Consider the following 17,967-nt stretch of genomic DNA (forward strand, 5'->3'; position numbering starts at 1 on the left):
CTACAAGCAGAAGTATAGAGGCTTCTTTGGCAAGTAGCACAAATCCTCTGGATTTCAAATTCCAAACTGTATTACCAAATTCAGTTACAAAGCACATATTGTATTCAAAGTCTTATCCATGAGATATTTCATTGTCTTACATAGGACAACACAAAATGAGTTGTATCGTGCAAACTAATAAATTTTAGAAACTGCAGAAACCTTTAAAAAAATTTCTTGCGTTTCACTAATACTGTTGCTATGTTCAAGAAAGTTTATCTTCAACCAATGGTGATAACACTCATTAAAGTACACAGAATTCCTTCCCACAAGCCATTCTAATTGAGAAATTTTTTTCTTTTCTTTTTTGGTCAAACTGTGTCTGGAAAAGATTTTTTTAAAAGTCAGTTACCTTTCCATTGCTTCAAATCGCATGCCAGTTAACCGCTTAACTCTATGGCTCCCAGGGAATTGCCGTCTTAGTTCTTGAAGACAAAACTATATTTTCAAACACACCACAAAGAAAAAAGAGATTAGGAACAGTTCTCTCTCTAGTTAGAAACTAACATTTGAATGATGTTTATTTGAGTACAGTAACTGAGATACTCAGCTGGCAGCAGTCTCAATATAACCTCAAGTACCATATCAACACTTCTCCAACAAAGTTTTGAGAGATACCAGGACACAGACAGAACCCAGATATCAGGCTACAAAAATATCATGTAGTCAGTACAAAAAGAAAATTATTCAAATCACTGATTTATACACAGGACCATTCTTTTGAGTTGCAACTGCAAAATGAAGTTTACATGCTTAAGGACAGAATTATGCACTGCAAAAAAAAAAAGAAAAAAAAAAGACTTAACATGTTACACCCATGATCTCCTGACCCAGAACATAAAATTATAAAAGACAAACACAGAAATATTTAAATCAGGGATGCCAAACTCGTTTCATACAGAGGGCCAAATTCATGGTGTCTGCTGAGGGCCAGAAATGACAACTCTAAGCAGAAAGTGACATCATTAAGCAGATGATGGTCAGAAATAACTACATTGTTCTCACATGGAAACTCATTAGCTACAAATGACAGAAGAGAAAATGTGCAAATCTTGTTCATATTTTCAAGATATGAGACAGCCCAATTATAATGGGGGCCAGATAAATTGCTTCTGGGGGCTGCATTTGGTCCGCGGGCCTTATGTTTGACATCCCTGGTTTGAAGGATCTCTAATCCCAAGATGACCATTTCCAAAGTTCAGAGGTTTTGGGGGAAACCTTAGCAGCAGGGAAGAATTCAAAAATATTTTGCAGGTGGGTAAAGGTATCATACAAGAATGAAAGAAGCAGATTTTTAAAAAAAAAACACAGGACAGAGTGAACAAGACTGCTGGAACAGTTAAATCTCAAACAGGAATGTAAAAGCAGAGAAATAGGATTAGGTGTGACCATGAAGTCTTGAAAGGCGAGAAAAAAGTTGATGTAGAAAAATACAATTCTGTACATCAACAAGAGACCCCATGGGTAAGCTAATGCCTAATGGCCAGTTGAGTCTTTACTTCTTCTTAGCCATCTCCCATTCACCCCCTCTGCCCACTGAACACTACCCCATTTTCATCTGCACTATTTATCACATTACAGCTACTATAGAAGTAGTACAAATGTTGCATATTTTGTATTAGTAGTACACTCTGCTTTGTCAATTTAGCCTCTGTGCTTTAACATAATCAAAGACTGAAGAGGCTAAACCCTACAGCAGTGTTTTGGAAGAGCCACCATGGTGCGACAAAGAAAGATACCAATTAAAAGATACCATTTTAGAAGTGTGAGGGAAAACAGCAGCATGAATCAGGTTTTCTGCACAGCAATAGACTAAAAAGTACATCCTGGAAACCTAGCCCACTTAGTATCTATTAAAAAAAACCTTCAGTGCTACAAAAAGACATATCAATCATTAATCATGCAGACCCAGAGTACTGTATGGTCTTCCAGACCATGGCATAAACTATGTTTAATTGAGGCAGCCCAAAATTCTGCCAAACTGTGGGGCTCATTTCCCCTATCTTTCCTTCTCTTCTGTCATTTAAATAAAGACCATAGTCTTTCGAGACTGAAGGTTGCCAACAGTGTCATTTAAAGAAAGACAAAAAAACCCAGAGAGGAAATTAAGAATACTTAAGTATAAAAAGGAAACTGTAGAAAAAGCTGCACAAGACAAAGGCAAATGCAGGCTCCAGCTTCTCACACACAGCTCCTGCAGGTGGCTACTGAAAGCAGGTGATCTCACTAAAGCCATCTGTGGTGTATGCTGAAGCTGGAGAACTATAAGCCTTCCACAGGTCATGAACAGCTATTATAGGCAAGGTGGTGGAAGAAACAGTTCTCAAACGAGCAAAGGCCCAGCTAATGTCTCCTAACACATCTCACCTGCGGCTGATGGCACCTGTTTCCTTACAATGGTCGCCTCCTGTTTGTTGTGTTTTCCACAGCCAAGAAGTTCAGAGTCAAAAACATGGCTTTAGAATGTGGCATGTGCAGCTGTGGTAAGAGGCCAGTCAGAATTATGGCTAGTTTGAATGCCTCTCAATTAAGTATGTGGACCAATAAATATCTAACGGTTTCATTAAGCCTTCAAACGGCTCTCAATGTGGAGACCGAGTACCCGCACTGCTTGCATCATGCTGAGTTTCTTATAGGACACTTTAGGGCCAAAAGTTCAAACTTGAAAAGTGCTGCTGCAGTTGTTAACCTTAAAAAAATCCATAGGTCTGAATTTGTTGACTCATAATCAAAAAGAGGAACTTGTCAAGCAAGGTTGCTTCCTATATTCATATGGATAATAACAAATTTTTCCTTTGTCTTTTGGAAGGAGGGAATGCAGGGCAATTTATTTATTCCTGTCACAGTTCCTTTAAACGTGGTTAGAAGAAGCACAATATTGGAGTTTATTACAAGTCTGTCTGAAAGCTTTACTGCGCTGGAATTACGGGAAGCAAGAAGATGGTTACCAAGATGCTCAAAAAGTAGGTCAAGTGGCACAGAAACACCTTAAAGTCATCACCATCACACTGAAGCGCAGCAGCACAACCACAGCAGCAATCATCGAATGTCTCTTGGTTTCAAGCTGGAAATCTGGTGCATGGGTCAGACCATGGGTACACATCAATGGTCATCAGTGGGCCAATATTAGAAGCTGTCACACAGTTTACACATAACAAAGGATGCAAAGGACACTCCACTCTAATTCTTCCTCTATTTTCTTTAGAGCCCTAAAACGGTTCTGTAACCTGCACGGCTACAGTTACACCACAAAACATATAAGATGATACTTAGCCAGAAACTGGGCAACATCTTCAGATGACAGGGAATCAGAGCTCACATCAAAAAAAAGTTGCAAATACCTAGTTTGAGGTTAAGAAGGCTGGAAATACATAAGCATCTGACTGTGCCTAATGTCAAGTGTATTTATTCAGCTAGGATTCCAGACCGCCCTCCCCCCCAACCAGGATCTCTTTCCCCAGAAAAAGTCTGGGGGATGCTGTCACATATACCATTCTGTCAATCACATATGAATTTTAGCCCTATGTGCAAAAAAAGAGTGCTTGGAACCAAGTGTTAAAAAGTCTAACAAATGAATGCAAGCAAAATGATGGAGATGCTTTCTCCTACATATGCTGCTAATGACCATATGTTCAAACTAATTGCTTTCAAACCGACACTGTTAACTTTTGAACACCACAAAGATTAAAACATGAAGACCTTACTTCACGTTGGGGGGGGAAGGGGGATCAAGGAATGCTTAAAACTCAAAAACTTTCAGTTACACCAAAAAAAAAAAACTTAATTACACCAAAACTCATTTGGGCTCGATACGGTGTGCTTGCCTGTACTCCATAATTGTGAAATGGCTTCCCAAAAGCTTAGGAAATTGCTGGGATGGATATTTTGCTTTGGAGGAAAGGCATATTTGTCTCAAGAAATCTGGGCAATAAACTGACATTCTTTTACAGACATGTAACACTGAAAAGACATTTTGTGCAATTTATTTCCATGAAATTTAAAAAAACCCAATGCAAACAAAAAAATTTGAGTGCACAAATCAGTACACTCTAGTTTGTTTATTTGTGTAATCAAGTCAAAATCAGACAAGACACTGAAAGTTCTCAACACTTTTCCTATTTCAGGCTGACAGACGCTGGCAAGATTTGAACAGGAAAGCGGTTCTGCTTTCCACAATACAGAGTTAAAGAACTTACTGTTTTTAAAAAACTGACAATCATTCACTACATTACTGAAAGCTGGTCAGAAGTATATTGACTAGAAATTAAGTGAGATAAGCAGTCGCATAAGAATAATGAATCATATAATTAGGTTTCGCCTCTTATCTCTAAGAAAATATGGGAGACACTCAATTTTTGCACTAAAAACCTGTAAATCTGATCTAAGAGATCTAAATCTAAGAGGGAGAAAAATGTATCTCTATTCACTTTCTGTGCCATGCACCAGCGGACCTCTCCAGCCCTGCGCCCAGGGCAAAGGTGCTAAACACTAATCACGCTACTATCTGGTTGTTTTTTTAAAAACAAGAAAAGGCAGGATAGAAATCAAAATAAATAACTTTATTGAATACTCTATAGAAAGTTCTGCTGAAAGAAAATGATGCAGTTGCCATTATGCTACAGTAAAAAGTGAAGAACTGTTCCTATTTCTACGTTCAATAATTTATTTTCATTGCATACTCTACATATATCTGTTATACCACAGTAGGTTCTTTTTGTTAGATATGGGCACGATCCACTGAACAAATTCCTGTATTAACTGTAGTGTACTTTATGCAAGATCAAGATCTGAGAGTTGAGATTAAGGTACTGTAATATTGACAGAGAACATTAATATCACACAACCATGTTCGCTTACGCTTGATAGTACAATTCGCTTAAATTCATAAATAGTGTATTGCACAAGAAATTGCACCTTTTCACAATCCACTACTGAACTCCATTACAGGTAGAATCTTGATGCTCACAGGGGTTCCATTTCAGAACCCCCTGCAAATACCAAAATCCGTGGATACTGGGATCCCTTTTTAAGTGCCTTTTAAACAAAAAAAAGCACAAAAATCAGACCTCCTACATTTTCACTTCAAAACTACTCTATTTTCAAGCCTTCAATCCTAAACCTTTTTAGGTTTAAAGACCCACTTCTGGGACACATGGAGGTTCCTTGTTCCTCCAAAGATCTCCCCCCCCCCCGAATGCATTGCAATGCATTCTGGGGTAATGTTGGGGGAAGCAAGGAACTTCTGTGTGACCCAGGTCTTTCAGACCTAAAAATAGCCATAGAAGCTGGGAAACAGTACAGTTTGACCGCACAAAGGTAGGAAACACAATTTTGGTGCTTTTTCTCTTTTTGTTAAAGGCATTTAAATGTGGATCCTGGTATCTGCTGGCATATGCGGCGAGTCAAATCCATGGATACCTAGGTCCCACCATATTGTGCAAATGTTCCAAACAAATGTTGCATATAATTCAAACCTTTACATGCTATTACACCAGAGAAGCTGGTCACTGAAAAGGCATTACATTACATTTTTTGTAGCTCTCTTCCTTTTTGGCCCAATATAAAAGATTGCTATACAAACATTTCTGTCGCAGCTCTGCAATGAAACTCACATGCAAAACATTGGCTGTGGACACTAGAGAAAAGACACTACATTGATAGAAATTTTTTCAATCATTTGAAAAGCTGACACATACTCAGAAAATGTTGTGCCAACATTTTCTTTACAATATGGTAGGCTAACACTTTATTTTGGCAGCCAGTTTGTACTGAAGTAGCTGTAAATATTTTCACAACTGTCAAAATATCCATAATAATTAGAAGTAAAAAGTTTGGAATAAGCATTGTATTTCCTATAAGAGCCATGAAGCCTCAGGGCCTTCTCAAACCATAAAAAATTAGATTTTTCCTCCCACGGCACTTACACTCAAGCTAGCCTCACTGGATAGCCAAAAGTGCAAAAAGTCGTCATCCTCACACAATGGAAGGTATGTTTGCCATGGTGAAGAAAGAAAAAATACAGAAACTGCTGTTTTAAATTGTGCACCCCAACTCTGGATAAAAAGAACACACAGTTTTCAAAGAACTAATTCTCAAAAACAGAAACTTTAGAATATGATAGAGCATAATTATGCAAAGATGAGATAGATTTGGTACTGTACCTAGCAAAACTATCATAAATACAGTGCTTGAGCAGTGTATTTTATTTTCTTTAGACAAAATAAAGCCTTTAAAAGCAATTGACAAGACAGCATGGGAGGAGTGAGCAAACCAAATCATTCTTCATAATTCATGTTACACTGTGACATCTGTTCAACATACAACATAGCATTAACAACACATATGGTTGGGGAGTGGGAAGGTTGAGGCAGAAATGCATTTTCTTACAACAGAATATTGCAATTTGAGTGCTGGAAAATGTAGTACTCTTGTTATATAAGACCTGGAAAAAGATAACTAGCTCCAAAACATGCTAACCACCTAGAAAGTCCATTTTACCTCCACAAAATTATCCTTAATAGCTCCACATTAAGAAAATAGGAGATTTGCAAGAGACATTAGCTAGAGTGCTTACCAGAGCCAGGTCATCCCGACTGCAGTCCAAGGCAGCAATCATCACTTGTTCATATATTATCCAGACTAGAAACACACACAAAAAATACATCAGTCATAAGGAATATAGGAAACTGGCTTTTCAAAACATTTGATAAAACCTACAGGGAAAATAAGATCAATGTCATCCTCTATCATAACTGCTGCATTTCAGTGCAAAGGCTTGAGTTTTACGTATACAGTAGTACTCAAAATGTTTAAAAGCTCTACAATGTTTTCTTGAAACTTGCATACAAATTTTTATAAATAAGTACACACTGCAATGAACTATTGCGTATCTGGATAGCAATTTATGATCTCCAACAGACTATTGCAATCATCCAAAACAATCCTGATTGTCAAAAAATTAGGGGGGTGTTTGCACTTTGCCCTCCTCTTACACTTATATTCTGAAACTAGGTCATTACTATCTAGTAATAACCTAATCTGATCAGAGAGGAAATGCAAGTGTGGTAGGGACTGCGTTGAGACTTTAATGCATACCTTTTTTTACTACCCGCTACATGATGTGTCACGCAAGAAATATCTAGGCCCATTGTTAGCTAGGATGCAGGGCTGGGAGGATTCAACCATGCTTCAGTCTCTCCTTTCCACACCTGATTCTGAGACTCTGGATAATGTCACTTCCTTTTTATCTGGGGTAATAGCCAGGCAGAGCCCTGGGACTCTGGGCAGTGACTGATGTTTATGCTTATGTTGTGTTGTGTTGTCTTTGTATATTCCTGTTTTGTTTTATTCTCTCTGCATTTTATGCCAATAAAGGTCTTACTGAACTAAACCTAATCTGATGAAATATCAGCTACTTTTAACTGCCCTGTTATGCAAATGTTGTTTGGCACTGAAAAGGAATGGCACAAGCCTAAAGGAGACAAAAATGAAGGGCTCTGTGAGGCATAACTGTCTGGAAGTGTACAATCCAAGCTGAAATGGGGGCACAGAGTGCCCCCAAAGGTTAAGCCACCTTTCCTGATGCACGAGAAGTCACATCACTCTTCTCCACTTCTACAAATGTATGACCTGGCATGCTGTCACTTCTTCAAGCTCTCTATAGGTTATTAATTTTGTTACTATGAGGGTTATACTCCATCTTTCCAATTCCAGAAGGAAGCATTCAAGCTGACTTGCACAAGTAAAAAGAAATACTATATAAACAATCAATACCACCTAAACTACCAACAAGACCACAGGAAAGAATCAAAGAACTAAGAACCCCTTGGCTTGCACCTTGACAACTGAACCCATTCTTATGAACAGGAAGAAGCAGTGGACAAGCAGGTGGAAACAGACTTTGTAAACCTTCTTCCTGTAACTAGAACAGCAGCTCTACAGTCTACAAAAACAAAAAAAATAGAGCTGACAGTATTTTAACCCGGTATATTTACATACTGCTTTTCAACAACAGCTTTCAAAGTGGTTTACATAGAAAGAGGAATAAGAAAACAGTTTCCTGCCCCAAAAGGGCTCACAACCTCAAAAAACCCCAGAAAGTAAAGAATTAAGGGGGATTTGTTATGCTATCTTCCAAAGTTGTCACAGAGTATGCTACTGTATTAATCAAGCAAAAAACCAAAGAAAAAGTACCCTTGTCTATCATCCAAAGATTGAGGGAGTGGTGCTAATCTGAGTTTTACTCAGAACCACAAAGTTATAATTGCAACCTTGACTAACTCACAAACCGAAGAGCAACAGTCAACACACTCAATTTTCTTGTTGAGATTATTGCCCTTTCCCCACTTGATGAGTTTACATTCAGTTCAAGAAAGATGTCATTACACATAGGCCAGTTTTCTTAGGCACTTCACATTTTCATTGCCAAAACAAGTACACAATAGAATAAATAAGGAAATGACTGGGATGCCTCATGCACAAGATTCATGAGTACATGATGCAGGCTAGTCCCTCTGAAAAATGCTCTAATGAGATGTATCAGTGACATCTTTTGGAAATAGCCCAATGGTCTCTCTGAGCTTTTAAAGACATGAACCAATTTCAGAAATATTGCTTTAGCTTTCTACGAAACTTAAGTGTTACCAAGACCAAACTTCCTAAAATTCAATAAAGAAGGGTACACCCGTTTTGATTTTTGAGAACTTTGCCAAAAATAAACTCCTCATACTGTCTGAATTAGGTTAACTAAGTTACAGAAAGGAAAGAAAGAGAAAGTAGAATGAGCTCATTAAAAACAAATCACTGGTACTTATTCACTTCCTGCCTACATAAGAACCTTACTCAATCTTATACAGTTTTTTCACCATAAAATCCTGTGATGCTTTATTGTGCTTATATAAAGAAGGGTATTGCATTATTGTGACTTTCTTTTTAAACAAGTCCCTTCTGGTATAAAATGCTGCGTGCCAAGTTTCTGTCTAGGGAGATTTAGTACTGTGCACTTACAAACCCCCGAAATCCAGAGATATTGTATATAGTGGAAGTCAAGAAACGCCCTGGACTCTTATGTCCAACGCTATAATAAAAGCAGTCCTTACATTGATTCCACGCAACTACAGTTATGGTTTAATTTAGGAATTGCCTTCCTTCTCCATGTCAAATTGCAGCTATCCCTCAGAAGGCTGCAGACAACCACTGAGTGAAATTTGTCCAAGGGTGCTCGGCCAACAGTTATCTCAAAAGTATTCGCATGATTAGTGGGCCAGACTATACATCCTATTAGGCATACATCTTTCTGCCCACACTCTTCAGTTGAAAAGCAGATCAAGTGTCAAGATGACAGATACAGAGCTTACAAAAACAAGTGGTGTACCGCACATCTACATATATTGGAAAAACAGAACCCAAGTAAGATAATAGGGAGGACATTATAGGAGAAATCAATGCAGTGATAAACAATACGAACTGCATAGAAATAAAAAAACTAGCTATGAAACAGCTATGACCTACTGTCGTCACCAAGCTTAGCCGCGTATTCATTAATTAACTCTTCTCCAACTTCCACTATCTGCTCACTGTTCCGACAGTTCTCTTCCCTCCATTTCCTCATTTTATCCCGCATCTCTGAAAGACAAAAATAAAGATTTTTACAGAATGAAAATACTTAATGAACATTTATATAATAGACTGAGAAGTATACTTTTCACTAGACAAAAAGGTTTATCTTAGATACCATTGTTTTTCTAATAGTAAGATTGCAGCTTTGAAATCATGTTTGGCATTTCTTGTGGAAACTAATACAAAAGTTATTGGATTTGTGAATTTTCAGGATACTAGACTAACAAGTCTTTCACCCAGTGTAATATGATCCTGCTCCCGACATGGAGATTTGAATTCCCATTACGTTACCTTCCAAAACAAATCACTCCAGTAGGAATAAAAGTATAATAGGAGGGGAAATCTTCTCGAAATATTTGCGGTACTCCATTCTGAAGCTGAGGGTCTCCTTTTTATGCAGACCTAAAACACTATGGCACCAATGCCTGGAACTAAGCATGCAGCAAGAGTGTCTCACAAAGGCAGTCTCCCCGTAACAAACAGTTCATCACAGCTGAGGGACATAAGGGCAGCAAGAAACAAAAGCAGACCAGAATTGAGCTGGCTGGTTTACCTGAAGTTTCTATAACTAAAAGACTAATAAAGTAAGATTCCATTAATTAAGAATTGCTGTTGTCAGAGCTGATAACCATGCTATCACTTATCTGGTGCGCACACGTGTGCAGCCAGCTGGTAAAGATGAAAAAAAAATTCATACTTGTGCACACATGGGGCACACAGAAAGCTGCTGGTGCTCAAGATTGTTCTCGCTTAGAATGAGCTAAAAGATGCCATTTATAGAATGTGGTGCTTGCTTACTTTATTTGGAAGACAATGCAGGATATAAATCATTTAAATAAATACTCCTTGGAATTCTAAATATGCAGTACAGTAAGAAATCCTGAACTTCATATTGCCTGTGTAAAGGAGATGTCACTGATCACTTCAAAGGGTTGGCTTCAATGAACTTGGTCAATGTTCATGCTCTTTCAACTTGCTATGCATGGAAGAATTGGTCGTGTTTTACAATTGCTTTGGAGACTATTTAAAACAACGGTGCAACAAAACCTATTTTGAGTGTTGGCAAAGCAGAATTACTGCGTTATCACAAAAAATTATTTGCTGTTACTACTTCACTGTATCAAAAGAACATCTGTCATTTTCCACTACAGCATCATCATCCCTTCCTGCAGAAGGGAATTCTACAATATTTCTATAAACTACAAAGTAGAACTCTGTAGTTTGTGGGAATAAACTTCGATTATTCATTGATTCTTTCAATTTCTGTTTCAGCCAGTACTGTGAACTGGGGGGTAGCAATGTATGCACTTGTCTTTCCCATTATTCCCTTAACTAGTACAAAATTGGACAAAGGGAGGGTGCCAATATTATTTATTTTAACATCCCACCTTTCCCAGGCCGAGACAAATGCCCAAATCAGCTTACAAATACTGTATTAAAAATGTAAAACTATATTTTTAAAAAAATTAAGACAAAGTCATAATAAGAACAGTAAAACCATAGGGGTTGGGTGGGTAAATCTTCAGACCACAGCATTCTTACAGAGACATAGGATCAGGTCAGACAACAAAGCATTACCCAAACACCAGATGACATAGGAACATTCTGAGTATTCTGAACCCTGAGACATGAGGAAGGGTGTAATTCTTAATTCCCCCAGAAGGGAATTCCATAACTGAGGCACTATTATAGGGAAGGCTTACCCTCTTGCCGCCATCCCTCTAACTTGGGATAAAAGGGAACTTGTAGGAGAGCCCCCTCAGACTCTGGCTGGACAGGCTGGAATGTATGGGAGAAGGCGATCCCTCAGATAACTTGGAATCAAACCATGAAGGTCTTTAAAGGTCAATACCAAAATCACCACTAAAGGTTAATAGGACAGCATTAATGCATAAGTTCTATAGTTCTTTTTAAACAGAATAACTATTCTAAATATCCTAATAAAAGTCATGAACATTATAATGTACATTATAAAAACAGAACAAAAGCAAGATTTTAAATACCTAATATTATGCATATCACATATTTAAAGCTGCTATAAACCATTACACAGAAACATACACATTGTCAGAACATATAATTGGTAAGTAAACAGAACACCAAATTACATGAACAGCCTGCCTGTGAGTTGAAACAGATCATTAAAATGATCCAAATAGTATTTTCTAGGCTTAAAAGTGCTTTTACTCTGGGTTATATCTAACCAATTCTTAAAAGTAATTTTAAAGAAGTCTACCTGATCTTCCTCCCTTTCGAAATATTTAAGATGGTTAACAATGTCAATTAAAAGCACAAACAATACAAAAATAAAATACAAACAAGTAGTAGCAAACTAAATACAACCACAAGAGCAAAGCAAGTTCAAAAAGCCAGCTCTTCAGCATCAAGCAACATTAGTAGGGAGGGAGAGAGACTCGCACATCACAAGGCAAGAAATTCCACATTTTGGGAACACCCTTGAGAAGGGCCTCTCATGCGTCACTGCCACCCAAACTGCAAAAGCCAGCAAGATGCGCAAGACAGCCTTCCTTCCTGATGCTAAGGGACACAGATTCATATGGAGGAGGTTGGTCCTTCAAATATCACGACCCCAAGCCATATCTTCAAAGAAAATCACCACCACCTTGAATCATACCTAGAAACAAATCAATGCAGCTGAAACAGCAGCAGCAGTCAGACATAACTGAATCAGTGGTGGGGCCAAGCGCTAGGCTGACCCCTCCTTGAGGCAGGTGGTGCGGGATAGAAGGCGTGAACTGGACTTTGGAATGTACCTTCAGGCAGTATAGGCAGGGCGGAACCCACTTTCAGTCCTCAGGGTCCCAGTGGCACGAAGGCAGGGTTGTGGCCCTGGCCTGGACTGCACGGCCACCTCAGAGACTCGAGGTGGCATTGCCTGCAGTCGAGCTGCCTCACCCCTTCATGGGGTGAAGACCTGGATAAGCTGTGCCGCCTGTAATGAGTCCAGGCTTGGAGTCAGGTGCATGCCCAGCCCGGGGGACAGATGCAATTCTGGTGCCTTCCAAGGTTCCAGCCTCCGCACCACAGGTGCTTTGCTGCCACAGCATCTGCAGGTCTCTCTGCCTCTCCTATACTATCTTACTTGGTAATAAAGTGGCCCTTTCTCCCAGCTCAGTTGTCTTGAGTGTTCATTGGGGGGTGCACAAAGACATAACTGGATCAGTTTGCACTGGTTAGCACCAGAGCAATTGCATTTTATATCAGATGAAGTTTCCAAAGGGTCTACAAGGGCAGTCCCACAAAAAACATATTGCAGTAGTCCAACTGAGAGGTGACTACTGCTGCAGGTCTACACATACTCTTGTAGGAGTAAGGCCCATTGAACACAATACCTCTGAGCAGGCATGCATGAGTCACTATGCCAGGTCCACTCAAAACAGAAATTGGTGCAACTGTGGAATCAGTCAAAGCTAAGCAAAAGCACTGTGGTTCACAGTCACCACCAAGGGCCACCACCTTGGCATCCTGAAGGAAAGATGGGTTCATGACTCCTCCAAAACTGAGAACTTATTCCTCAAAGGAACAAGCCCATCCAGAACAGGTTGATTTGCCATCACACCATTTCTGACCCACAGAACCTCTGTCTTCTTAGGATTTATTTTCTATTTATTTGCCTAAATCAAGCCATTCACCAAATCCAAACCCTGATTTAGGACATCTCGAGTCTACTCAGCAAGGGAAGATAAAGATATATGCAACTGTGTATCATCAGCATATAGCTTAATTTAAGAACTAAAAGACAGAGGGGGTGACGATTAATGCTGAAAGTTCATTAAATCCAAATGTACTGAAGTCAATGAAGATGTGCATGTGCAGAAGGTGTATGACTAGTTTTTAATGGAGCAGAAAACACCCGTCATTTCCAAAGTCTACTAAATTGAGGGTTCGCTGTAATGATAACACCTCACACCATATTCCCCCACGGTTTCATGTAGACTATTAAAAATATTCATATGCGGCTTTTCAACAAAAACCAATGTGATCTACATAGCAAAAATAAAAAAAACAAATAGCAAGTTAAATAGCATAGGAGACAAAACACAGCCCTGTGAGACACCATTAATTAGAGGCTATGGTGATAAGGTCTGCCAGCAAAATCTACATCAAGGATGGACAGCAGGACTGCAACTCAGGGTACCCCATCCCAGCCAGGTGCTCCAGAAGGATACCTTGTTGATAATACTGAACACTGCTGAGAGATTCAGTAGAACCAACAGGGATGAACTTCACTCATCCAGTTCCTGGCATAGATCATTCACTAAGGTGACAATGGCCATTTTGGTTGCAAATTCAGATCAGGTCAGACTTTAAAGGTTTAAAAATCGGTTTCTTCCAGGAAACCTTAGAACTAGGTCACTATTACCTGTCTGAGCGCAATTACCCACTTGAGTAAGTAAGAATAAGGAATACACATTGAAAAGGGCCTGCTAATTATCCAATACAGTGTTATCCAGGGGCAGCTTCTTCAATAGGGGATGCACAACTGTCATGGTTAGATGGGATGGAACTCCACCCTCTGCCCTCCACCGGAAGCATTAATTACCCTTCCCACTCCAAGTTTTACTTCACTGTCTGTCCACTGCCTGAAAGGAAAACCAAGGGACAATCTTGGCTCTACAACTGTGGAGAGTCAATGGTCCAGTCCACTTCCAACTTCCAGGACATCAATCAGGGCCTCCACAAGGTCACCAGTCATATCAACAGGAAAATCCCCTGGAACCATCAGGAATCAAAAAGCTTCCAAGGCAGACCATTCTAATAGATTCTCAACCCTTGCAAAGTTTAGCAGCCCCGACAAGTATAAACCCCACCAGGTAGATATCTGACCATGACAAAGGAATTGTATTAATCACCACCAGCACCAAATTGCTATTTTCTGCCCAGAAGCAAACATCAAGTCCAGAGTGTCTTGCCAAACACATGGGTGCCAATATTAATAATAATAATATAGGTAAAGGTTATTATTATTATTATTATTAATAATAATAACCACCTGTTATCAGTCACCTTGCACTCTAGGGCCCTATTTACCTTTCACAAATTATGAAGAATTTGTTTTTCAGATTTGCAGTGTTATGATGGGAGCTATAGATGACAGCAAGAAAAAAAGGGCTTGTTTTAATACTGTTTTATTCTGCTTATTATGGACATCAACTGCAAAATGACTTAAGAGAATTTTTAAATGTCATCTTTATATAAAATACACAATTCTGAATTTGTTGGTCTTCCTGTCATTCAAAACGTACCAGTTAACAAAACTGTCAGTTTCAGATTAAACCAATTTCTCTCTGCGTCAGCCCTTTCTCCTGTCTGATATACGCTTCCATCCACAAAGAATGATCTCAGATCCATTTTCAAAAAAAGGAAAACTGTTACTGTGCTGCATTTTATATTTTGAAAGTCAACCAAAACCACCACCAGGTTACGTTCATGTGCATGAGTAAAACTAAATGGTTCCCTGAAAATTAAACCCCTGAAAATTAAAAATTAGACAAAAAGAACGCAAGCGAATGTGAAGTATATTACAGAGCCTGACAGTCTAAACATATACAAAATAACAAAAACTTTCTCCATTAATTGGGCATTATTAAAGTTTCCACTTGTATACTTTTCAAATGTAATGATTCAATATTATAGAGTTTCATCAATAGAAAAACAGGAAAAGACAAGCCAAGTTTTGCCACTTTATTACTGAAAATAAAAGAAAATGAGCATATAAAACACAGTGCACATAGGGATTAGGCTACAGTTTACATAGAGAGGGAAGTTCCACTCTGATCACTTGGGCATATTCCCAAGTGAGGATGCATACGATTGCAGTGGCCGAAAACCAATAATTATTTCTAGGGAGCAGGAAGATCAGCTTCCTCCCGACTGCTACCATGGCACTAACACTGATCCAGCAAGGATAGCTTATTTTCTTCATGTTACAGAAATTTATATTGCAGAGCTTGGTATTAGTATTAACACTTAAGCATCTTCAAGCACTTCAGATGCTTATAATCTTTCCAACAGCCTTGTAAGGTATTACAATTAAGTACTATTATCCCCAAATTGCTGAGACAGAGGCTGAGACAGAGGTTTGTCCAAGCTATTTAGTGAGTTCATGGCAGAGGTAAAATTTGAAACAGGGACCAATTCATAGTCTCTTAGCTACCAGATTATCCTTAGGTTGGCATCCAGGATAACACTTCTATGAATGCAAACTTCCACTAACAATGGAAGGAATATGCCATTTGCACATAGGGCCTTTTCTGATCATAAGCATAAGCAGAACGCTCCTTTCATCTTCAGATCGAGCTTGTATTCATCAAAGTGTTACTCTGGATGCTGCCCAGAAAATTTCAAAGCAGCTGATGGCCAGACTATTCATAACTGTACAAACAGAAGAGAGGAATGTGAGGGAGCTACACTACAGGTATGTGGAGGGGGAAAGGAGGGGAACCTGCTTGTTCAGTGATCTGACCAATAAAAGGGTGTTGTTTTTTTTCTTCTGCTCCAGCTGCCTAGAAACACTGCAATTTTCTGGGCTAGACAAACACTCTGACAGAAACTGCACTTCCCTCTTCTGCTTCATTGTAAAGGCATAAGTGAACATACATGTATTTATGGTTTCTATTTATATTCCACCTTTCACCTAAAACAGAGTCAAGGCCACTCACATACATGTCCTTTCACATTTTAAAAGATTATTCTAATTGGCACCTGCCAATGAACACCCACAACAGTTGCGCAGATACACAGCCACATCTACTGGACCAGTGAGGATCACTTTATAGGCTGATTAAGTTTGGGCTTTTCAAAGGGACAAATGAGATGTGCAAGTTCCATGACCAGAACCTCAGAAATCTTTTTTCAAAAAATAGATGCGTGGTGGGGGAGACTACCATTTTTCCCAAGCCAGAGATCTGAACATGCACCATTCCACAAAGCTATTAACAAGAGAAGGAAAAATCTTACAGACACAAGAATTCTGGGAATGTGAAGGGCATGTTATTCCTCCCCCAAAAATAATTTGCTTATCAGATCAAGTCATGGTTTTTATTATCTCAGAGAAAGTTCCTCTAGAATCTAGCATAACTCTTCAGCAATCCTTTTCATTTTACGCTTGGTAATAATTTAGGTGCATAATGCAGAAACTTTAGTGACAACTATACACATATTTCCTTGGAAATACCTTTGAAATCAATGGTACTTGTACTATTTTGGGATTGTGCTGAATCACCTTGATTGTTGTTTTAAATGGTTGCTACCTTTGAACCACCTTATCTGACAAAGACATGTATAAATTTTAAAAATAATAAAATATTCATACACCCTCTCAAAATAGGGACAGAATCCTCTCAAAATAGGAATAGACAGAATGATAGAAAGGAAGGAACCACAGACATCGCAATGAAATAAAAAGCAATGACAACACAGCTAACGTGATAACAGAGGATTCACTGCCACCTATTCAAATGTTCATCTGCTTGTCAAGCAAAAACTTTGTCCCCAAAATTAGTCAAATATTCATTCTTTGAGATTTTTCTAACCTTCACAACAAATCACTAGCTATTGGACAAAAATATTCCTGATGGCTTGAAATAAGGAAAAATGTTCCTTATTTATTTATTGCAAACTGGGTGACTGATAGCAACAAGCCAGTTTACCAAACTCAACAAATAGTTCTAAAATAGTCTTTTAGTTTCAACAGTGTGGCCCATTTACAATTGTACTTTAATTACAGCTGTGTGACCATAATGAAAAGATGCCAACACTGCAATATTTTAATGTGTGGAGCGTGAACAATATTAGTAATAAAATGTCAAATTCCAGAAAACAGTAAGTTAAAGACTCTTTATACATGCAGTTAAATATGGATGTAATTATACTAAAAATTGGTATGTTTTAAAGTCGCTTTGTGAAAGCTTGACCAAACTTTTCTTCACTTAACATCTACAAATCAAAAACCAACTTCGTAAGATAGGCTGCATGGAAACAATTTGGGATTCTCCCTGCATTATACTAACAGTTATGACATTATGTATACAACACCTCAGAGCACTTCACAGACATCATCTCAGTTATCCTTACAACCCTGTATGGTATTATTGTCCGTAAAACTACAGATTTGCAGGTGGGTGGGGAATAAGCTAAAAGAGAGTGAGCTTGCTGAAGGCCACCTACAGAGAAACCATTTGTTTACTGCTAAGTTCCAAACTTCTGCACAGGGTTTACTACCAGGTAAGAATGCATCATTCCAGTAAGTGTATAGCTGACAAATCTACAAAGCTCCATATGAGTGCT

General features: G+C 38.6%; 1 protein-coding gene across 3 annotated transcripts in view; it reads right to left on the bottom strand.

The window, feature by feature from the left end:
- Positions 1 to 17,967, bottom strand: part of EMC2 (ER membrane protein complex subunit 2) — a 53,848-nt gene that overhangs the window by 30,525 nt on the left and 5,356 nt on the right. For all 3 annotated transcript variants that reach the window (XM_066624159.1, XM_066624160.1, XM_066624161.1), the window contains exons 2-4: positions 9,550 to 9,663; positions 6,614 to 6,678; positions 392 to 477 (exon numbers count right to left, since the gene is read on the bottom strand). In XM_066624159.1, coding sequence (XP_066480256.1) covers positions 392 to 477; positions 6,614 to 6,678; positions 9,550 to 9,663 — 265 coding nt within the window. The remainder of the gene's footprint in view (positions 1 to 391; positions 478 to 6,613; positions 6,679 to 9,549; positions 9,664 to 17,967) is intronic.

Source organism: Tiliqua scincoides, chromosome 4 (assembly GCF_035046505.1).
Source record: "Tiliqua scincoides isolate rTilSci1 chromosome 4, rTilSci1.hap2, whole genome shotgun sequence".
In the NCBI taxonomy this organism is placed as follows: Eukaryota; Metazoa; Chordata; class Lepidosauria; order Squamata; family Scincidae; genus Tiliqua; species Tiliqua scincoides.